A 25277-nucleotide genomic window follows, 5' to 3' on the forward strand; every position below is an offset into this window, starting at 1 on the left:
CTTAAACATTTTGTTCTAAATAAGTCTCAAAATTGATTTAAATTTGTCATCCTTCAGTGTGTCCATTTAGTTTAAAGCATTTCTCAAATATAATTTCTGGCAGGCAAAGTCTAGAAAATTACTTTTGAAAATAATTTAAATCAGTACTCTCAATGCATAGTTACAATCAGGAGAAAGCTTTATTATATCAGAATTAGCATGGTTTTAAAATTACAATCAAACCTGAGAGATGAATATAGTTATCAGTTTAGAAAAAAAGAACACTTGAAGTTTGCTGTTTTTAAATGGAACTCATTTTAACTACTTTATTTTAACTACTTTGGCCCTAGTTAGCAGATTACTCTTTGATAACTGTTTCTTACCTTTTATTTTTTGAGGATGAATTGGACAGACCTTATCCAAGGAGTATGTATTAATAATAGCAAACGTAGAATGTTTTTACTTGAATGTTACACACTTCACAAAATATCTAACTAGTGTCATTCTGTAGGTAATTTCCATGAAAACAAAAGAGAGATTCTTTTGTCAAACTTGACTTTTGGTTACCCTTGTACAGACGGATCAGCTTTCCCGTAACAGTGAACAAAAACCTGATCGAAGCCAGGCTATTCGAGACCGATTGAGAGGAAAAGGATTACCAACAGGTAAGAGTACATAAATAGGAAATGTTTAGGCTTTAACCTTAGTTATTGTTTCCTTTACAAAATCATGCTTACCTAGCTTGGCAGTCTGGTAACTGTGACCATTATGGTCAGAAGTGTGCAAAGTGGAGACAGCAAACATACAGGAACACTAGGTACATTAATATATAAATCTGTGATAGTTATACAGAAAATGTTAATAATACTGTCAGGACTCCCACAGTAAATCATTTGTTTCCTAATATTGTTATTACAGAAATAATATCATTTATTTACTTACTCATGGTATTTTGTATTAAAATACATTTTAAAGCACAAAGAAACAAAAAATACACTTGTGAATATAAATGATACTGAAACAGAAATTTCAGAATGCAGCATTCTTGTACACATTGTTACTTTCTATTCAGTTTCTTTTTTTAATGCTAATCACAACCCACTAAATTGATTTTATGACTAATTTCATGATTTGCAGTTATCAAATACTATCTTAGATTATATAATGCTTATTAAATAAAAACTGATGAAGAGTGATTTTGCTATTTGCCAGTACTGTTAGATAATTATGGGTCCTACATAATTATTAAATTGATTTTTTAAGGAAATGAACAGAAATTCCAAACACATGAAATGAAAGTAGTAAAATTTTAAATTTCAATCTTGGCTTATTTATAAAATAAACTTTCGCTTTTGCTTATTATTTTTGTTCTCTTTTCTTCTCATCAAGCAATATTGATAATTATGATAATTTAAACATTAGCAAGAATATTTTATGGGTGAAATATTTTATTGTCTTAAGTCTTAGAGCTGGAGATAAGTAAATGTAAATATTGCTTAAATATATTCTAATAAAATATTCTAATTTTTACAGTCAGATTAAAAAGTTAAGATGTTTAACTAATTAGATAATCAGAGCAGAGCTATCATATTTAAAATCTGTGAGGAACTTTCACTGTGGAAACTAAACACAGACATTTGATTATCTGGACCAAATGTTTTGAAGAATGCAGAGCTCTCATGTCTGAGAGGGAAGAATGTGTCCTAAGCAAGTATACTACTTATCTTAAGAAGTCAAAGAAAAGCTATAAAATCATTTCTGTGGAGTAATTCTGTAATAGTGCAGTTAGTTAAGTGTCTGTTTTAGTACTTTCATTTTACTTATTTTGAATAAGGATTGTTTTTCTGAAGAAGTATCTTAGCTTTCATGTCATAAATATAATCAATTTACTTCAGATTGCATAAGGCTCTGTTTCTAAGACATTTATTATTATTTGTGTGTGGCTCAGGAAAAAAGGGAAGAAGGCAGACTTGTTTAACTTAGTTTTTACAATACTTTGATCTAATTTTTAAAAGTATTTTTAACCCTTTCTTTTGTTTCCTTAAATACTCATGTATATAGACACATCTTTCTCTCATAGATAAAACTCTTGTTTTCTCTTATCTTAAAACCAGACTAGGACTTGAGATACGATAACATGTGAGCTTTAGAGCTAAGAATAGAAACACTTTAATCCTTCAAAGTTTCAATCACTCTCCTGTTTTAGAACTAAATGGAGTCTTTCTCAAGGAGACATGATGAATAATTTAATAAGTAAACATTAGGTTTTAAAGAAATGATTTCTGTTTCTCTTATTTATCATCTTTCTAGTTTTCTCCGTCCCTCCTCCTATCTCCTTTTATCTCTCTCTCTCCCTTCCTCCTGGCTTCTTTATTTCTTTTTCCTATTCTTCCTCTTTCCGAAGTTCCCTTGTCATCTCCTCCTGTCATTAAGTGGCCGCGCTATGGAATTGAAGTTTGTTTGCTTGTGACTTGTTGAGTTAGTAAATACAATGTTACATTATTGTTAATTTTTAAAGATAGTTTGTTTCTCTAAGAGTAAAAAATGTTCCTGTATATATGACACCCCCATTCTGTCCCTATTCATCATGAATCTATAGACTCTAAAGTAAAGAATGACCCTGCCATGTTTAGTTTCTCAAAGTTTAAAGACTAAGAAGCATCAACAAAGTTTGGATTATATTACTTTCAATGATTCAAAATCTTACTGTTACAGACATTAATTATTACCTAACACTTTAGAGTTAGTAATTAGAGATTGAACTGAATCTATGCCAACTATATAACATACTTAAAATAGCAGGTTATGTACTCATCATTTACATATATACATAATTTATGAAGCCATATGTAGATGCTAGGGATGGGAAAACTTGATACGTTAAGCACATTCGTTTTTGTAGGTGTTAAATTTAACATTTGTTGATTGACTGGAGATGAAAAAAGTTCTATAAAAATATTAGATACAATAATATATTTATAATACAATTTTAATGATTCCAAAAAGAAATCTGTGACACTCTTATGATTTATTTTTTCAGATAACCTATTTTGAATGTTAAGTTGTATGCAGAGTAAAAATTAAAAAATAAACTGTAGTTCACCATCTTGGCTCATGTTATTAGACTATTTTCTTATAACAACAAATAGATCTGAAGTTTTAAACCAAATTATTAATGTCTTTCCTTTGTAACTTTGTTTTTATAGTATTAAGACTTAGTATTATTGTCTAATAATGCTTTAAAATTCTATGACTAAACAGACTGTACAAATGCGAATGAATAGAATTGACTGTTGCAACTTAAGAAAATTAGCAGAGAAATCTTTAAATAGACTGTCCATTCTCTAATAACCCTATCTCTTTATTCTCTAATAAATAATTCTCTAATAACCCTATCTCTTTATTGGAGAATAAAATCTCCCCAATGTCTAAATTCAAGAGACTTTATAAGAAAGTACAGTTTGTCACTCAGGATGAACCTAAATTAGTTCCTCTAATTTGGGGTATAATTAGAGGTCCTTATACTTAAAGAAACAGTAACGTTTTTTGGATCGAGTGAAATAGGAGAGGACTCCCCAACCCCTCTTAGCCATTGCTTACCACAGGAGCACTGCTCAAAGGCTCTTTTAATTTATCTTTAACAAATTTATAAAATCACATCTCAAGGACAGAATCGGCATAGTATACTAATTACAGACATTACCAGGTAGAAGCAATTAAAAGCTAATAGTCAATGGCATACACCACTATAATATAAATCTTTAAGGTTAAAAAAAGTTACCTCATAAAGAAGAAATATTCTTTTAGGACACTGGTTTACTTTTGGGCAGTGCCAGTTCTTAAAAGTCCGTCGTCACTTGCAGCAAAGCAGCACTGTCATATTACATTAGTAATAACGCGTTCTCTTTGATGCAGACCAACCTGAAACCTGCATGTAGGGATAGCTTTTGTTTATTAGGTTCCTGACCACAGTTTTCAATAAATAAAATGTCAAAATGGGCGTGAGATACAGAATCAGATTAAAAGAAGTAAGCGGTTTTAGGGGTAATGCCTTGTATGTAAGTCATTTGATTGTTCATCTAAAACTTAACACTAAAATTTTTCATCTATGAGTAAATGACCTCAAAAGGTGTCTCCTTGTGTCTTATCTCTGAGATCTGTTACAGAGGCTAAGGCCCAAGCTAGTGGGCTGCGTGCCCCTGCTTTGTTATTTAATACTGCCTATGCTGATAAAATGGCTTCCTAAGCAGAAAGAAATCAGACATTTCCTGCCACGCTTCAGGTGGAAATTTACACCTTGATCAGATCAGGATGATAGTGCTTCAAAACTTGGGTGAATTGATAATATCCTGTTTCTTTTTTTATGTACTTGAACACATTTGGGAGGACAGATGGGGAATCGGGGAGCCCCTTTTAATACTGAAATGTCATTTTGAAGTTAGCTTCTAAGAGATGCTATGAATTTTTTGAGTCTGTGTGAGAGGAAAGATGAAGATATCCCATTAATGTTAATGTTAATCATAAATAACAAAAATAGTTAAAACACAATGTACTTTACAAGGAAATTTTTTTTCAACTTTACCTAATAAATGGAATGTGTTCTATTATGAAGACTCCTTATATTCTTACAATCTTTTCTTCATAGCTCTTCAAAGTTTATTTATTGTTCCCCATTTACCTTTTAGCAAGCCATGTACTCTCTGAAAGTGTTTATGGTTTCATTTTAAATTTGAATACTAGTATTGTATGTAATCTAATGTTGTCCATAAACTCTCTGAACTCAGAGCATCCTCAAGAGATGAAACCACTTATTCTGTTTTGAATAATTTGATTTTTTTATTATAGAATCTAAAACTTCTGTTGTGATAGATCTTTTGATTTCTGGTTTTATGATTTTCTCTCAAAAGAACTTAAATTATCCCTCAGTTGATAATTATATGCTGCAGAAAATAAAGTATAAACAAAAAGGAAGCAAAATTTAGATTTTTATGTTGCCCTTGTTCAGAAGAGCTCATAAGATTTCATACGGGTTAATTCACTTATCCTGTCATCTCTAAAAAGAAGGCATAACAGATTATACCCACATTTTTGTAGGCCAAGGAAGTGAGAAACAGAAATGAAGTGGCTTGCCCAAGCTCATAGATTAAATGATAAAACTAGAATTAAAACCCCATCTTTTGATAATAAGCTTTCTGGTAGATTATGCTACCTAAATTGGCTTTAAAAGGTTTCAAAAGTTACATAACCAACCCATTCTACAAACATCCTTTTGGAATCTCTTTTATCAGGAACTGGAAACACAAAAACCAGTACAACATGGTCCCTTATGTTATTCTTTCAGTCGGGGGTCAGGGTGAGGAAATGAGTTGGAGTGGTGACAGATATATCATATAATGGATCATTTTAATATAATGAGAGAAATGTCTTCTTAGAGGTCCGGCATGCTCTGTGAGGTTAGGTGAAGGAGCTACTAACTCCGCCAGAATGGGACAGTATCGCAGAAGCCTCCACCTAAAATCTTTTAAGAGTAGCTCCAATGGCACTCTTTTCAGAAGTATTACTAGTTTATTTTCCTGTGATCAAAATGAGTAGTTAGCATAGCTATTAGGTGTACTTAATTGATTTTAGTGCTGTTTATTGCTTGTTTAATAAAATAGTTATAATAGTCTGGGCATATGTCTAGAAAGATCTGGAAAGCAGTTGATCTAATCTCAAATACAGTTATTAGGCTGGTGGCACTGGTGTTAACAGTATATCTTCACTGATCTAGTAGACTTAAGTAGCTAATAAATGGGCCTAGAATTCTGTATTTCTCCTCATTTATATGGCCAAATTCTACTCTTGAACTGTCATTTTGAGTTCCCAGATTAGTGAAATTTTTTCCCTAGTGCTTTTGCAACATAAAACAACCACAATATTATATTGCTATGTATGATGCCACATTTATTTTATCCACCTGTGACGTGTTACTTGGGCAATTACATGTCTAGTTGTGTAGTTGAAGACAGTGAGCATCATTGACATGAGAAAACGCATTGAGACTCCTGCTGGTTGGGAATACGTGATTTAAGAATAGTAATGTTTGTAACCTGCTGAAATCCACATCTCTGGGTCCCTGCCTAAAGATGTGCCTCCTTTTTCCTCCAAAAAGTAAACCTAGGCTAGAAGATCCCCTGGAGAAACCACTTAGCTCCAGACATCTCTTTTCTACTGCTTGCTTTCTCTTCCTTCAGAAGGTCACCCACACTCAGTTTCTCCCTTTAATGCTTTCATGGCTCAAAGCTCTTACAATTTTACTTTAGATTATTTGTAACAAGTATGCACATATCACCTTGAACCTTGTCTCCCACCTCTACAACTTTTTGCCCGTTTTCCTGAAGAGTATCACTGCCCCCTTGCTCCCCTCCCCACCATCTTACCTTCTCATTCTTCCTGTTCCACCATTCATTCTTTGTCCTTTTGACGACTAGAAGAGACCTTAACTGTGGCTCAAAATCATCTTCTGTTAAGTAATAGTCATGAGATTTTTAAGTTAGCTATCATAATGTGATTTTCAAACATATAAAGCAGATTAAGCCATGGTTAAATTTGGCATATTTTGTAGGAAGTTAGTGAAAACTTATAAAGGAATTGTTTTTATTATAATTTTGCACTGCCCTCCAGAATTTTAAATAAATTTCTGAACTTTTAATAAATATGAAATGAAATATTTTCATGTCTACTAATTTGCATAAAGACAATAAAAAACCTAGCATTTATAAAGCAGTGGTTATCCAAGAGCCATCTTACTAATTTTAAGCTTCATATGGCTAATGAGAAGACATGGCTCTTTTAGGATACCATGACCTATTAATATATTGCTAGTAAATACTAATGACCTAGAAGAGAATGATAATTTACTTGTTCCAAATGGAATAGACTCATGATACATTTGGAAAGTGGTCTGTTTCAATAGTGGTCAAGATAGGCTTCACTGAAGAAGTCATTTAAAATAAAACTATAGGATAAGAAACAACTAACCGCAAGAAAGGTCTAAAATAGACCATTCAGGGCAGAGAAAATAGTATGTACAAGGCCCTAACATATAAAGAGATCCTAACAGAGAAAAACCCGTGGCCTGGATGGAATAAGGGTAATGGAGATGTGACTAAAAAGGATTCAACCGGCACATCCAAAAGGAGTCTAGATTTTATTTGGAGTACAGTAGTATGCCTTTGGGACTTATTAAGCAGGGGAGTGGCATCATGGAATCTGTATTTTGAAAAGATAGTTCTGGATGCTGAGTAGAGAGTAGCTGAATGAAGAAAGAAGAAACAGGGAGACCATTGCAGTTATCTACTCAGGTGATAAAGTTAACTGGGAATAGGGGGATGGCAGTGGAATTGGAAATAATCACATGGAATAACGTAACTTTGAGAATTTAGCCTGCCAGCACTTTCTGATGGATTTGATGTGGGAAATAAAGAAGATGAAGGGTTTCAGTATGGTACCCATATTTCTGTTTTGAGCACTCAGCTGGGTAACAGTGCCACTTATTGAAGTTGGAAAGAAAGGGGTAAAATGCACATCTCTGGATGTGGAAAGCAAAAGATTAGTTTTAATCATGTTCAGTTTGAGGTACTTCTGAAATATACTAGTAGAAGTTTCAATTATTTCAGATTGGAGCTTCCAGAAGAGGTCAGTGCCAAGAATAAAAATCTGGGAGTTGTCAGTACATAGATAATACTTAAAAGCATTGTTAATAGATGAAATTATATAAGGAAAGAGTGGAAAAATAGGGTCCTAAAACTCATACCCAAGGAAATCCAACAATTTGGATATCCAGTAGAGGGAGAGGAAAAAGCAAAGACTTAGAATGAGCAGTCTGAGCAGTAGGAGGAAACCAGGCTTGTAGAGACAGGAAGGTGACTCATTAAGGGACTGTCATCACTTTTAGTTGTTGTTGCTGAGAGGTAAATAAGGTATGGATTCAAAACTGTCCATTGGATTTGGTAATATGGATATCATTAGTGATGTGTGATGAGAGTTGCCAAGGTGTAGAGGAGTTGGAAGTTGTCTACAGTGGGGAGAATAATGAATGTGAAGTGAGAAATTGGGGGACATAGTACCTAGAGGGAAATGTGACAATAGGAGAGAGGTTCTGTTTGGTTTGGTTTGGTTATGGAGGTATTAGAGCATTTTGTATACCAATGGGAATGACTCCATAGAAATGGGGGATAATGCAACAGAGAAAGGAGAAATTATCTTCGGTTAATATATATATTCTTTGGAAAATATATATTATATATAAATTAATGTGTAATTTAATAATATGTTAAATAATATGTCAATCTTTATAAATATGTAAATTATATATTAAAATATATTTCATATATGAATATATAAATATTAATTTTATATAATCTTTGGTTAATATATAAAATCTTTGGGGAAAAAGTAAAAGGAAGGAGGAATTGAACTCATATTGGGAATTGGCCTTCGACTGGTAGGAAATGTCATCCTTTGAGACAGTAGACAGAAAAGATTGCAGACACAGGTAGATGTGTAGAATTAGTCCTGGAAAAATGAGAAAGCTGTCTTCTGACAGCTTCTATTTGCTTCGTGGAATATGAGACAAGATCAAAAGACAGAGAGGAGAGAGTTAAGGTGGGAAATTTGAAGAATGAAGAAAAGCAAAGCAGTTGTTGTGGAAAATGAGTGAACTTACTATTAACACATAAAGTTTAGTGTCAGAATAGTTGACCATGAATTTATGGTGTTGTCAGAATACCCACTTGTTTGATTTTCTCTGAGTTTTGACTACTTGTTGGTAGATGGTAAAAGAAGGCTGATTGTTGAGTTCATCTATGGTTGTATGATCCTTAAATTCTTTCAGTTCTAATTTTTTATCTGCTGTATTCTGTTTTCAAGAATATCTTTGTTCTCTATTTTGTAATATAATTTTAAATTAATGACTTTCAATGTGTGGCTTAAGAATGTAACTCACCACTAAATACTGCAACGTAGACATATATTTATCAATTTTAGATTATATTAGAAGCTGAGGTTGGTGACAGTCTGTCTAGATGTGATGTGCCTTATTTTTCCGTGTTCTATAGACGATGTGCCTCAAGTATCCATGTTACCCCTGTTTACACTTAAGTGGATCCATTTTCAGGGGACGATGGGTTACAAGAAAAGCAAAATATTTGAATCCAATTCTCAAGCAATTATCTGTTGCTATTCTGAAATTAATTCATTTTTCTATTAATTTTAAGATAAAATTTATAGTTGGGGACTTAAAGCTTATACTTCTTGCTCTGAGGAGGCAATTAACTTTTCAAATGAATTAATAAATAGTTTTTTTATTACTAGAAAGGTTTTAGTCATCATTTTTTATTGTATCCATAGCAAATAGATTGTCAAAGAGGGATCACAGATGGTCACCCAGGAAATCTTTAGTGTTTATGGTCTTTTGGGTTAGTTACTATAACATACTTTTCTGCATTTCTCTTTTTTTAATAGTAGAGCCATATATATGTGTGATTTTGTTGTTGTTGAATCTGTGGATTCAAAAATTAATTTCTGGTTGGGCATTTTTGCTGTGTCTCAATGCATTTACTGACTGCTGCCTTAAAAAAATTAAAATGGCTTATACTAGTTTTAACTATATCAAGGACTAAGGCATAAATAAGAATTGGTACTTTATTCCAGTTGAAAAATATTGATACATTATGTTCGAGAGGAAAAACTATTTCAGTACATGATGGTCTGCCATGGAAAAATTAAGTTTCTTCCATAATTTAAGCACAATCAGATTGTCTGGATTTCAAACACAATCAAATTTTCTGAAAACATTTCTAATCATAATAAAAATTAGATACTTAAGAATTCCAAATACTATTATCTTTTTTTCCCATCCAGAATATAGAAAAAAAAAAATGTTGTTTCTTCTTTAAACATTTATTTCAATGACCAGAAGATGCCAGGGCTTCATATTAAAGTAATACATATTTGAATTATGTCTTTAGATAAAGGAGTAGACTATATGTTTTATTATTACCCCCAAATAATTTCATGAATAATTAATATTCTACCAAACTGGAGAGTATCGGAAACTCTTACCTGTTTTTTAAAACCAAATAATTCACCTTTAAATGCAAAATAATGCTACTTTAAAAAGTAAATTCAATCTGTTATTGATATCATTAAATAAGAAACATTGGACTCTGAAAAGTTATACAAACATAGCATCTCTTTCCACTTGCTCTGTCATCACCATCACCATCACCACCACATTTCAGCTCTGATTCTCCATTGGAGAATTAGGAAATTGCCACCACTTTCATTGTCAATAGTAAGGTTACATTCCAGTTATTTTTCTAAAACTTCTGTACATACATGATAGATTCTTATCATTCCAGGGAGAAGCTCTACTTCTGATGTACTAGACACATACAAGTCTCCATTCTCTCATCAGACCTTTCTTAACAAAGGGCTTAGTAAATCTATGGGATTTCTGTCCATCAGAGACACACAAGATGAGGAAGATTATTTCAAGGACATTTCATCAGATAATAATTCTGGACATGAAGATTCTGAAAATTCCTGCTCCCCTTACCAGTTCCAAACTAGTGGGCCAGAAAAAAAAGCTATCCGCAGCATTGATGTGCTTCCCAAGAAGAAGATCTGGGCTTCATCCATGGACTTGCTCTGCACAGCTGACAGAGACTTCTCTTCTGGGGAGACTGACAGATACCGACAGTCTCTCCTTGAGGCGGTAACAGTGCGGACTTCAACTACTCCTCGAAAAAAGGAGGGAAGATACTCAGATGGAAGCATAGCCTTGAATATCTTTGGCCCTCAGAAAATGGATCCAGTGTTTCACACACGAGAATTGCCCACCTCCTCAGCAATATCAAGTGCTTTGGACCGAATCCGAGAAAGACAAAAGAAACTTCAGGTTCTGAGAGAAGCCATGAATGTGGAAGGTTAGTAATTTTGTGTGTGTTTGAGAGAGAATTGAATTGAAATATTTAAAATTATGTTTCGAAATAAAGAAGGGTTGTTAAACCATTCCACAAGTCTTATTTCCACTGCTAAACCTCTGGTACCCAGGTTAGTCTCTTACTTCTCTGTCAATTTCTGTTCTTCCCTCCACAAAAACCCTAATTCAAAGTACACTGCTTCCACAAAGCCATCCCTTCTAAACACACCCCGCCCCATCATCTAACAGTCTCTCAATATTTTGGGTAGTACGTTTTTAGATTGTGAGCTTCTCAAGGGCAGGAGCCATATTTTATACTTCTTTTTAATGCTACACAGTACCGCCTGTCATGCACTGTCTTGCGGGAGGCTTCCGTAAAGGACTGGTTCATGGAAATGAGATGGAGTTCATCAAAATCAGCAATCCCAGGGAGGCATAGTAGCCTGGTGATAAAGCGCTGGTTCCCAAACCTCCAGCTTCAAAAAACAAATTTTGGGACAAGACTTCTGGAAATTATCATTTCTTTGGTGTGGAGTGAAGTTGTAAATCTATATTTTTAGAATAATAGTATTTAGTTTTATAGATTAAGAGTCAGCCTAGGTTTGAATTATGTGATCCTTACTTCAGCAGTTGGACTTAATCATTCCAAGTCTTGCAGTTACCCTGTGTGTAAAATGGGCTTAACAAAAAATAAATTAATTGTGTAATGAATGTAAAGTAATTAATAAGTCAAATTATTATATATTTCGTATGAGGACATAAAATAACTTTCTAAATGATAAACTCTTATTTGCAAGGGAAAGCTGTTTCAAAAAATATCTGACTCACACACAAAGCATAGTATATTGAATAGAATAAAATTACGTTCTAGACATTGGATAGAGGCTATTTTTAGTCTCTTTAGATGGAAGAGAAAGCAAAATAAGAGAATTTTCAACCTAATCCTCTACATTTTTGAAGATTAAAGTTTTATAACTGCCCCTTGACTGCTCTGTCCCTGGGACATAGCTGATTAAAAGGATCTGTAAGGTGCTTCTAGTTCAGTGAGAGTAGTAATATAGGGTCATACTCATTTTTAAGGCCACTGTCCCAATTAATATTTTTGATTCATGGATTGCTTTTAAAGCGCTCTGCTAAATGTTTGCTCTGGTACTTCAGTTTTAAGCATAGTTCTGGAGCTGAAAATACACTCCACATTGTACTTTACTTCTCAGAAATAAAGATTTGCATTTTTTTTCCAATTCAGGAATTGCAAATCAGTAAGGAATTTGAAATTACAGAGGAAATATTGAACACTTAATTGATATTATGGGTTTGTATGTACTTGCATTTTTAAAAACATGAGCCATCATTATGAGATGGTCAAGTATAATCTAGATCTGAAAACTTTCAAAGACAGAAAGTAAAAACTTAGAAATTTGTTTTATGCATGATTTCAACTGTTATGACAGCAAAAAATAGTCACTTTGTAGCTTAAAATAAAGTCTCCCAGAGTTTGTATTTCATGACTAGAGTTGTGCGGTAGCTAACATATGAATATAATTTAGCTGGATAGTCTTATGAGCATGCCTTTTTGGAGACATTTATGTAAAGAAATCCTACTAATTGTGGGAAAAAAATTCCCTCAATGATTCAAATATATAAAACCATGATTGTCTCAGAATATAAATCGTGAGGATGCACAGTGTTTCTAACATTTAAAAGGCTGAGTGATTTCTTTTTTGGGGGAGTGGGTAATTAGGTTTCTTTATGTATTTTTTAATTAATTATTTTATTTTATTTTATTTTATTTTTTTTATTTTTTTTTTTTTTTTTAGTAGAGGTACTAGGGATTCAACCCAGGACCTTGTGCATGCTAAGCACGCCCTCTACCACTGAGCTACACCCTCCCCTGAGTGATATATTTTCTGAACATGTGAATATGAAAATCATAATTTCTGATGTTCTTGTGTCTGTTACAAAAGATTATTTGACCTACTGTTTAGTAAATTAATAGTAATGTGGATTAGTGAAGTCCGAGGAAAGTATTTTTAATACACTTGAACCTTCGTTTGAGAGTTAAATATTAAAAAATCAAAACTTCAGTGAAAATATTTTTAATTTGTTAAATTATGCTGCAACAAATAGTCTGTTTAACATGTTTTGTTTGAATAGGTGATTTGGGGGATTTCCTGTGAAATTAGGATTAAGCCAAATTATGTCCAGGTTTGCATAGAAGTCTTTTATCTTCTCAGGAGACGTGCACACATGTGTGTAAGTGTATTAAGGAAACTCAAATAGACCAACTTGTTTCCATATATGCAAATATATCTGCAAAGGTGATATATAATCTTTGTAGACTTTTATTTGTTGAAAATGATAACTTGTTATTAAAAATCAAATTTCCAGTTTTAGAAATTTTAGGTTTCTTATAAGATATAAGAAAAGGAAAAGATCTTTTTAAAATAAAATAAAATATGCTTTGAATTGTGTAATATAGGACAATTTCTATCCTGAAATCTTTCATTAGTTTGGAAGAGTTTTTAAAAGCATTTACTACCGCAAAGAACCTACCCATTTTTCCCCCAGGGTATATTTTATAACCAAGTTAAATAAAACAAAACACCTTGGAAATATTAGTTTATAATGGAAATACTTACACTACCTTAAATAAATTCCATTATTATATAGTGATTTGCAAATAGTTATAAATTATGTTTGCTTTAGACTAAAAGCATTGTTCGAAAGGAAGTTTAAGGTTTAGAATTCAAAAGCAATAGTTCTTGTTATTTGGTTGAGTGACTTGCTGGTTTTATGCTGTACTGTCTTTCTCTAAAGGAAAGATAATTTACGTTAACTCTGCAAATAAAGCGCAGATTGCTAATATGAAGATTTTAGCTAGTATACAAAGAAGAAAAAAGAATTAAAAATAATGTAAATCCCATTTATCTCATTTAATTCTTAGGAAAAGTAGGCTCCATAGATCCCTTTTATGTGTGACAAATCAAGCAGAACAGTTTACATGACTAACGTACACATTTTCTTGTACATCTTTCTTTTTAAATATTCTTGTTTTAAAGTACTTGAAAATATTTTCATAATGCTCTGTACAGTTTTTGTGGTCTTTACAATTGGAAGTTGCTACTGGGTATGAGTAATTTTAGAATTAGAAGAGGTCTTAGAGTACATGTGCTTGGATCACATAACTAGTTAATGATAAAGTTTCCATCATTATGGGAGATTGTGGATTTGTGTCACAAATTTCAGCATTCCAGTCTAAAGATTTCCCACTACATGTTACTTTCTAATTTTTAAAAAAGTTGTGTTCCAGTGTTCACTGTGTTACTATAGCAATCAGAAGAAAAGAAATTGATAAATTTCAGCTTGTTCTTCTGGGCACAGAAGGAGATTCCGTGAACTAATAGGACAGACTGTTGTCTCCTTGAACCTCAGATGTATAGCCCTTTCCTTAGCCTGGGCCCCATCCCCTTGAAAGGAGCTTTTACCTAAATCACCTCCCTCGCATCTCCTCAGCTGACAACATCAACCAGCCAGCTAGCACAGGGGTGTCCAGACCTTAAAATCATGGAGTTTGGTAGTGGAAGGAATTTAGATGTTATTTAAACCAAACATCTCATTTTCAGAGACCCAGAGTAGATTAGTTTGCCAAAGCAGAGACATAATTCATAATTCATAACAGAGGTGAATATAGAATCCAGGTCTCTGGAGCTCCAGAATAAGATTTTTTCCACTCTGCCATTCCGATTTCAAGCAGCAAGCGGACACATTTCAGATACATTATTGGGAAAACATTTTACTGCCTGGGAAGATGAACATTCAGCTAACCACCTAAACACATTCCTTACATCTCTTCCTAATAAAATTATATAATTTTAATACAGTGAATCATTATAAAAGAAAGGCTCGAAATGAGGCATTTTTGGTTCTTTCTTCAGTAAACCACACTGGATAGCAGTTAAGATGTGGTTCCATTGTGTTACATGCTCTATTGTGGCAGACACTGGGGTTTTGTCTGGTTTTGTTTTAGATAGTGTTTTGGTGGGGCTTTACTATGGTGGGGTCTGTAAGATGGTTATCATGTGCCCCATGAGATAAGGGAGTAAACTGTCAAAAAGCAGTGGTTTTATTGAGTGCTCTAATTTCTTTGGGGAAAAAATAAAGTTAGAAACAAAAAAGAAGCTAAAGAAGAAACTGTGATTGAAATAGAAATATAAAATTACTACTGTGATTATTAAGTTAGTACTTTACCTTTCAAATAGTTCTCTACATTCATAAAGAAGTAGAGAAGGGGCAGAAAGAAGCGTAACAGATTTCTCTCTTGGAAACTAATTCCAAAATTTGATATCATTCCTTTTTTTTTTTTTTGGCTTTATTCTTTTCATTTTACTCTTTCTACTTCAGCATGGGACTGTCCTATTCTACTCCTTTCCTTTTTTCCTTGTTTCCAGGATTTTCTTTTCCACCTCTCTCTACTCTATCTCAAGATCTGAGAAATTGTCTGTTTTCTAATAAAAGTATCTGTCGCCGTGTTGTCTGTGGTGTGATCACCACACACTCCCTATCCCTTGCTCTGTGGGTTGGCAGCACACTCCTGATGATGAGAGAGTGACTTGGAACCGGTACTGTGAGTATAGTATGAACAGCACTCCACACCCTGGGTGGGGACCGTGAATAGCATTTTGCTTCCAATGGTCCAAACTCCTCTGCGTTCTGTGTGATACTAGAAGGGAGAGTATGAAGAACAGATATAACTAAATTCTAAAAAAGTGACTATGATTAAATATTACTTATGTAAGGGGTTTAAAGTCAATCTACTTTCTGTCTAAATTAAGTATTGTTTCCTTCCTTTCAGTGCTCTGGCCCCTGGTCCAGCCTAGTTTGGCTGTTCTGTGACTGCTCTGGGGATACAGCTTAAACTCTCTGTTGTGCAACTAGAATATGTAAACCCTCAAGTATGTGATCCTGTTCTCATTATTGAGGCACCTTAAGGCTTCATTTCCGTTCAGATTCATTCCATTGGATTTGAAAGTGCATAAGTTTTTATACATTTCAGAAAAGCAAGAGGATGGATTCATAAATGTTATAGTTCATCATGTAGGGTACTCCTAGTGACATTGTTATAGAGAGAGAGAAATTTTTTTCAAAACTTCTCTCTTTTCTAAGATCCCAAACTGGTAAAGATGAACTACTCAGTTTTTATTTCTTCACCCTATTTCCTTGTGAATAGCCCCACCTCCCCCCACCCCGCCAAAAAAAGACTGAGTTGTTATTGGGATTGCTCCATGAACTAAAATAAATAATTTTAATAATTAGTTTCTATTTCACTTAGTTCCACAGAAGTAAACATGAACAAACAAGAATTTTTTGTGATATTGGCCAAATATCACATATATTTTAAGTGTTAACATGGTGATTGCCACATAACCCAAATCTGGGTGACAGTTGTATTAACTCAGGGGCACCCAATCCACAGTGGATGATCGGTGTTTTAATGATTAATGATTATACTACAAAGATGCAAATATAATTTGTATCTCTGGAGAGCCAATATTATAGACGGATTCAGCATCTTAGCCAGAAAGAATCAAGTTCCTACTGTGTTTCCAGGGCTGAAATTTTTTAAAGAGATTAATATGTTAGACCAGCATTGTTCAACAGAACGTCTTCAGTGGAGGAAATGTCCTATATCTACCAAGTCCAGCTCAGTAGTTACAAGCCACATGTGACACTGAGCACTTGCATTGTAGCTAGTGCAACCAAGGAATTGAGTATTTTATTTAAGTTTACATAGCCACATAATGCAGCTTCAGAGCATTGTCATGTAAGGTTCGTCCAGTATAAAATAACCCATGTTCAAAGAAGGAAAGATTGGTTTGAGAAGCATTTGAGAAGAGAGATGCAGTGAGTTATTCTTTAGTTTAAACACAACTGAGAATAGACATTTGCTTCTTTCCTTTGATTTATCCAAGTGGAAAAAATGAAGTTGTGTTTTTAAACATTAAGGAAAGTTAAAGGTGAAACCAAAACAAACTTTCCAATGTCTGTATTCATAGTAACATAATGTTGATTTTAAAGTCCATAGGAATCATAGGCTGCTTGCTTGATCAGAAATTGAGGACCTAATTTAAATCTAACTCATACCTAGTTAATGTGAACCCAGTTTGGCTTTGACATAGGAACCATCTGAAAAGCATGGGTCAATGTTTTAAGAAAGATTTAAAATGGATCTTACTAGTAATGAGTATCATCACAGGTTTTAAGACCTAGCAACTTTAACCTGCAAAATATTTCTTCATTCCATCCCAATCTCTCAATTCCTTCTGTTGCCCATGGACTGTGGAAATAGCTTTCTAAATTGATCTCTCAGCCATAATTTGTCCTCCATTTCTCACCATGCAAATCTGAATACATTTCTTCTCTGCCTTCAGCCATTTAATAACTTTTCATCAGCTGAACAGGATAAAATTCAGTCTCCTCAGATTATGGTATTTAAGGCTTTCCATTATCATATCTCTCCAGTTTCATCCTTTAGCATTTCCCATCTCTTATGTCACTCCAACACCATGTGTCCTCCACCCCTTCCCCTTCCCTCCTTACAGTCCATTTTATATTTATATATGCTTTTACTCATGAAGCTTCCTGCCTTAAGACTGCCAAAGCTTTCAGGCATTGCCTGCTTCAAGAAGCTTTCTCTCATCATCTACTTCAGGATGATGGCCTGTATTTTTCATTGCAATTGTTCGTTCTGAGGAGCTTGTTTCTCCTATAGACATCAGAAATTTGACCTGGTCTAATTCATGGCTATATCCTTAGCATCTATCACTACTCCTGACATAATAGATCCTTAGTAAGTGTTTGATAACATAAACTGAATATTGCAACATGGCTATTAATATTAAACGTTTAATATAGTCAATGGTGCTATTTCAGGTATGCAATACAATATTCTCTGATAAATTGTACTATATAGTGAGGCAAAAATCCCATCTCCTTCTGCTCTGTTTGGCCCAACTTTAAGAGAAAATCACATACTTATCAGTCACAGCCTGACCAACCAACAGCAAATACAGTTGATTTCCTTTAGAACTCTGTACCGTTTGAAAGTTGTAGAAGGGATGGTTGACTTCATAACAGTAAAGGAGGATGCTAGAAGTGGTACAGCTGGCCCAGATCTGTGGCCACTGCGTCACACAAGGCCCTCATGGAAGGAATAGGGGACTGTCCACTCTTGTTGCAATCCCTACTCTGCACAGATTTTACATTCTGTAATTTATAGTTCACAGAGTATGTCTCCATATATCCTTCCTTATTTATATATATTCATACTTGCATGAGGTCTCTTCTTCCTGGTTAAAAATTTTACTGATCGTGTCTAGCTTTCGAGGGACTTTAGAATATATTCTATTCATGTATCATGCAGCATGGTGTAATGTAGAATTCACTGGTCTCTAGTGAACATACAAAAGGTACAGTCTCTCATCTCCAGAAATTAAATAACCCCCTGAAAAGAAAGCACAGAGAAAAATGTTTCACACACAAATACATAATGTTACTACTTTACTTGAAATACTCTGCTGTATTTCAAGATTGAAGTATTTTGTTAGGCCCTGTAACCATAAAAATGCAGGGTTTTAAACTTTTTTTTTATAGTTCTGAGTTACAAAACAAGTCATTTTAGCACATTTCTCTTTGAAACTCTTATCTGTAATTTAGGTCATGTATTAAAGGTAAAGAAATGCCAAGCTCAAAGTGGTGATTTAATTTCTGATGTTGTAACTGCCTAAGTCTCAGTTTCTTCATGTTACTTGTCTGAGCTTGAATATGTGTCACTTGTAAATGGTGTTTTTAGATTGCAGTTTGTGCTGGCTTAGATTCATTTTCATGTGAAGATTGTAGATTTGAACGTTTCATCCAAAATAGCCTTATGTAAGCGCGGAATATGCGGGTCTTCATAATCCTCTAGACATTAGAAATACAGTGTCCATGATCTCGTGCCACAGATTTACATGTTCAAAGTGTTAAATGTGTTAAGTGTTGGTGGAAATTGTGACTCTAAATTGTCAAGAATTTATGACAAAGCCCGCGCCTATTGAAAAGCTGCTTTTTAATGTGGCTATTTAAGTGGAGTTTATATCTTAGTAGAATTGGAGTGAATTTTGTTTAGAGGATCAGATTACAGTTAAAGGGTAATCAAATATTTGTCAGACTTTTATACCTTGTATTCTAACCAAAAATTAGTATACTCTTAATTATGGTAAGATAATACTAGAAATTAAAAGATTATATTTAATTGTCAGAGCATGTGTGATTACAGAGTCTCTATGACTAGACTTCTCTCCAGATGTGAATTCTTTAAACCATTCTTCTTTAGTCCCTATTCTTCTCATTCTCTCACCACTATTCCACAAAATGCTTTTTAGAGAGACTATATTCCTGTGTGTTTTATATGTTTATATACATGTATTCAGTTTGGTGCTGCTTTCCTGGTGACATGTATCCAGGCTAATTTCACTCTCCCACTTTTTCTTTTGCACTCACTAGTGTTTCTACAGTAAGATTCTTAACTACAACTTCATTTTCCACATCTAAAAACTAAGTACTTACAGGAAGTCAAAGAGAAGAACATCATCCAGTGAAATGAGGAGTAATCCTGAATGAATTCTAGTGCACTGATTTATATAACGTAGGTTTCATTTAAGTATTTGCTAGCTGAGAAAAGAAATTTGCAAAGCAGCAAGTTAGATACTGAGTCTAATTTTATCCCACAAAAGGCAAATAAATTCAGTTTTACAGTTGTAATGTGACAGCTTAAAATTTTGCGATTACAATTTTAACATTGCAATGAAAGTGGCCACATGTGTATTTTGTAAAATGTGTATTTGAGTATTCTTAACAGATCCATTGCACATGATTCAAGAATTTTGGCATTCAAAAAACTTTGTAATATTCTATAAATACTTAGGAGCATCTCTTTGTTTAAAAAAAAGTTTAATACTTTCTAATTAAAATAATAATCAGCAAAGGTTAATCACTATATATAAAAATAGATGAAAAACAAATTTCTTCTGCATAGCACAGAGAACTATATTCAATATCTTATAATAACCTTTAATGAAAAGAATATGAAAGCGAATATGTGTACATATATATATGCATGACTGGGACATTATGCGTACACCAGAAATTGGCACATTGTAAGTGACTATACTTCAATTAAAAAGAAGAAGAAAATACAGCAATCATTAGGTTTTGTTGATGCTGAGAGATGGATATATATGAAGGCTTACTGTACTCTCTGTTTTTGTATCTAGAAGTTTGTGTAATAAAAAGTTGTGTGTGTTTTTAATCACGCAGTTAATACCACATTCCTGGGATCTGGACCAAATCTAAAGTGCTAGTATTATACATAAACATAGAATGAAACACATCTCTGTTGCCTAGATGCTCCAAAACAAAAAGCTGTTAGTAATGTTAGGACACCTTGTAAAAAATTAGGGATTACCCTTCTTTTGCAGACCAAAACAGGGGGAGAAAGTCACTGTATCTAGTTAGTGCCTTTTATATAGGTCATCTCAGAAAGTCAAGAAGTATTTCTGCTGAAATGATCTGTCAGCATGGAAAATGTGCCTCTCCATGTATACCAATGCAGATGCTCTTGATAAAGGACATGTGTTTTTATAATAATTCCTGAAACTGTTATATGTATTATTTAATTCAGAAATGGAAAGCTTACAAGGGCTTGTAAGCACAACTGAGTAGTAAATTTTGGCTGAGAACTTTAATCCGATTATAACCTTCTTATAAGCGTGTCTGAGTAGTAGATATTGCCTGGGAACTTTAATCTGGTAATACTGCCATGCCATCACATGAAAGGAACATAGCTAACATTTTAAAAGATACATTCTGGAAAACAAGCTCACAAAAGAGTTCCACCACTTTGATTAACATAGACACCCCATCTCTACCCCAGTCTAGAAGGAAAAAAACAGTCTTCCTACCCCCTAACTGCCCTGCCAGACTAGTCATCCAGTTCAACTTTCCAAAGTGCTTGTGCCCTATTAACTCTAAAACGGTAAAGCGTCACGAGGCAGTGTCCTCCCTCCCCCCAGGTGTGGTACTGAGAGCATTTACAGACCAGTAGTTCATCAAGGGAAGATGATTTATTGTTATATTTTTAAGAGGGGTTGTCAAAGTTACATTAATTTGTTTTAAGGGACCCAAGGGTTGAAAGAAGTTTACTAGTGTTGTCAGAGTAAAGGAAACAAAATATAGGCAAGCAAAAGACAGGGAATATGGACTTGTGAAATAATATATAAGCAGTTAGAAAGCACCACCAAAGAGTGGAAATTAAAGTTAAAATGTATTTACTGTCTTACAGCCACTTTGCAGAAATAGCTATGAAATAGTTTCATGGGGTGTGAAATTGTTACTGCGTGGCATAACATCCAAGTGACTGAAGTTCTGTATCTACTAAATAGGTTTATTGCAACTTCCAACTTTTCTTCGGGAGGTAGAACCATATTACCTCCATATGTTTGTGTCTTCTCCTTGGCCTTGATGGTTTTACTGTCCTGTACGTTACAATGCCAAGTTTGTCGTTTGGTGAAGTTACCTTGGGAAAACCCCTCTAAACTTTAGCATGAAGGTTCGATACAATAAAACAAAAAGTTCTTTGGTGCCCCTAGAAAATAGCAGTTCTTACATAACCACTTAACCGTGTTCATTAAATTTAAATAGTACTACATAAAACTGTTGTTTGATGTCTTCTACAATCCTTTCAAATCACATTCATCTTAAACCAGGGGAGTTTTTAAAAATTATTTTACCATGAGACATCCCTGTGGTAGAATGGAATCTTTTTTTTTTTAAGTGCTGGTAAATACTTGGATTTTCAGTTCCAAAACTTTTAATTAATCATAGTGTTATGTGATAACTCATGTTCACTGTATACAAAGCTGGACAAAACAGGAGTCTGCTGTATTATGCCTACTTCTCCAGGTAAACACTGTTAGAAGAACGGTATGTAATTGCCTCTCTGTCAAGTCCATGGCCAGTCATTTATCCTTGTGCTTCTCCCAGTGTGACTCCTGTCCTTCATCTCAACATGACCTCCCAGTTTTTCCAGCCCATCATTTCTGTCCTAGTTCCACAAGCCTGCTTTCTGTGTTGCTATTTAGCTATTTCTTTCTTTCATTCATTCATTCATCTCTTTTTCTTTTAACATTCTCTATTAAATGCCTTCTAGCACAAGGGAATAATTCATTTTGTCCTCAAGTTTGGAAACTAGTGAAAAAGAAACCCTTATATACCTCGACAGTCTGCCACCAGACATCCCATGTCACTCCTCCAGTCTAGGTATTTCCCATGGTCTGCTTTCTCTAGTGCCAAGAAAAAGCCACAGAACCATTCTGATTGGCTCTAGTAAAATACATACATTCTAGTCTAATCTAAACTCTCATGGTTACATAAAAGCTTTCATGTGTTTTTTGCTGACTCTTCTCGTATTCTTCACAGCAGAATTTCTTTACTCTTCTAAGAAAGTGATTTACTTTTTATTACCAGGAGTACAGCAACTTTCTGATATGAGTATCTTGGGATTCCCTCTGTATTTTCACTTTTTCCTTTGTTCATCACTTCTGTCTCTTAAGAAAGTTTCTTCCTCCTTGCCAAATTAACCATCCCATGTATGTTGGGTTTTTTCCATCTCCTCTTGCTTCCATCACATTTTTTATCAGTTTTCCCCACTATCATTTGCAATCTCCTCCAGTCTACAGGCTTATTATCCACTGCCTAAAATCATTCTCAGACATTCCACCCTGCCCAAAAGACCCTGATAACTCATTTAGTCTACTTTAAGAAAAAATCTTTTTCCTTTCTCAAACCCTCAAACTTCTTGAAAGAATACTGTTACTCATTATCTCTATTTCCTACCATCTAGTCTGATTTGGCCTGTGACCTGTCTGAACAATGAAGGTCATCAGTGACCCTTGTGCATCACTTGTATTCATCTTTTCACTCATTTCATATTCATTCAGAAAATATTTTGTGCTTGCTATGCATCAGACACTTGCCACATACTCGAGGTACATATAAAAAAGACACAGTCCTTTTTGTCAGAGTTTATCGTTTAGGTAGAGGAAACAAGTGGAGAGAGAACTATTAGACCGTGGAAGACTCACAGTTAGTTAAGCATAGACAATATGAAAATAAAAGAAGCAGTGCCTTCCTCAGCCTTTAGGTAATCACGAACGCTTTGGTGGACATGAAAGTTTGTTTGTTTGTTTTCCTTTAAGGCTTCTCTTAAAGGGAAAAGAAAAAATATTCTAAAGAAAAGGGAGGAACAGCATTCCTAGCAGGGAGAGTATCTCAGGAAAGAATCTAAACGTTAATATGCCTTTAGTTATCTGTAAATCCAGTTACATGAGTGCAGAATTGGTCTGGAGAAGTGGATGGTGTTGGTGTCATGGAACAAAGGTTCTACTTGGATTGAGTTTTTAAAGTTCTGTTTCAATGTTTGTGTATCCATGTGGTTTGGGGGGGGTGGGGAAGAGAGTTCTGTACTTTTCATCTGATTTTAACAAGTAAGAATCTATGACTTCACACTATGGAGAGCCATTGCTATAAATGCAGTCAGGAACCAGCTTGTGAAAGGCTTTGAATACTAAGCTAAGGAGATTCTAAACTGTATCTTGAAGACTCTAGTTTAAGAAATACAGCATGATGCTCAGATTTTCATTTCTGGGAAGTCTACTCTCTGTGATGTGAACTGAGATGAGCAAGACTGCAGAAAGGGGAATCTGGGACACGTGAAATAGTCCAGATGTGAGGTAAATAGTCATCTGTGATAGCGATCGTGAGCACTAAGAAGGGGTGAGTCAGAAACGTTGAGAAGGTAGAATTTAGACTTTAGTGGCGTTCTGCCCCCCTCGTGCAGAGCACGCACTGCCCAACCCTACACAGTCCCCCACCCCCCACTCCCAGTGCTTGCTCATCTCATTCTGGTGGAACTAAGTGTTCAGCTTAAGTATTTTGTACTTTTGCATTTTAAATTATTTGAGCTTGGGACTGTGTCTTTGGATTTTCCATCCCTATTATAGCACCTAACAGAATTACACAGAGTAAGCATTCAAAAACTGCTTGTTAAGGATGATGTTTTATAGCAACCACTCTGTTCTAAGAGCTTTGCATACGTTAATTCATTTAATTCTCAGAACAAGCCTATGAGATGCACACTATTGTTACCTTCCTAAAGTCATGCACCTAGCAGGTAGCGGAGCTGAAATTCAAACCCAGGCAATCTGGCTTCAGAGTCTAAGCTCTTAACCAGTATGCCAAACCACTTCAAAATTGTAGTCACATTTCTGAATACCATCCAGCAATTAGTAAATTTAAAGCAATATATAAAATGTCCTCATCTCACGGGAATAAATATAACATTTGATTTGATTTGTGTGGAACAGCTAATGACTTTGTTTTCTAATGTTTTTGTTTTAATCCTTCTAGAACCAGTTCGAAGGTACAAAGCTTACCACAGTGACATCTTCAGTACCTCCAGTGAAAGTCCATCTATTATTTCCTCTGAATCAGATTTCAGACAAGGTGAGAGGCACTCAGACAAGCAAAATGGTCTTAAGAAACCGTGATTGCTCTTCTCTTCTGGTAGTGTTGAGATATAAGATGTCAAAGGAATAATTCCACATAAGATTTTAAAATTATAAAAAGTTGCCAGTTAACCATTTTAATAGTTTTATAGGAGCTTAATAGCAGTTTTATCAAACAGCAGTATAGTCATTTTCATAATAGAGGGAATAATTCATTGTTTTCAAAAATAACATGACTTATGACTTACCTCTAAAGAGTTTAATGACATTCTGTCATTAATTTGGTTATATGAATATGATTTGTAAAACTTATCTTATGTATCTGCTAAATGCTTGAGTTTTAAATAAGATTACTTCATATTTTTATACTTGTGCTATTCCTTTTTCATTCACAATTAGTGAGAAAAAGTGAAGCTTCAAAGAGATTTGAGTCCAACAGCGGCCTCCCAGGGGTAGATGAAAGCTCAGGTCAAGGCCAGTCACAGAGACCAAGGTATGCAACATGAAAAGATGATAATATATTTCCAGTGACAGGTTTTGTTTTCTTTGTGAGAATCAAGAATTTTTTTTTAATTATCCTCTTCCCTTTATTTTCTACATTTTTCTTTTCCTTTCCCTCCTCTTTACATTCTTACAAATCCATTCAATTATGTAAAAGGTTTTTGGAGTGGTTTGAGTTATTGGGATCCTTTAAATTTAGAACTGACTCTGATTATTTATAGTTTGTGCTT

At 34.3% G+C, this 25277-nt stretch overlaps 1 protein-coding gene across 10 annotated transcripts in view; it reads left to right on the plus strand.

The window, feature by feature from the left end:
- Nucleotides 1-25277, plus strand: part of PTPN13 (protein tyrosine phosphatase non-receptor type 13) — a 182377-nt gene that overhangs the window by 74214 nt on the left and 82886 nt on the right. For 9 of the 10 annotated variants that reach the window (XM_010966161.3, XM_010966158.3, XM_010966162.3 and 6 more), the window contains exons 6-9: nucleotides 557-644; nucleotides 10383-10949; nucleotides 24449-24544; nucleotides 24946-25039. In XM_010966161.3, the coding sequence (XP_010964463.1) occupies nucleotides 557-644; nucleotides 10383-10949; nucleotides 24449-24544; nucleotides 24946-25039 (845 nt within the window). The remainder of the gene's footprint in view (nucleotides 1-556; nucleotides 645-10382; nucleotides 10950-24448; nucleotides 24545-24945; nucleotides 25040-25277) is intronic. The other variant, XM_010966164.3, reaches the window with a different exon arrangement.

Source organism: Camelus bactrianus, chromosome 2 (assembly GCF_048773025.1).
Source record: "Camelus bactrianus isolate YW-2024 breed Bactrian camel chromosome 2, ASM4877302v1, whole genome shotgun sequence".
NCBI lineage: Eukaryota > Metazoa > Chordata > Mammalia > Artiodactyla > Camelidae > Camelus > Camelus bactrianus.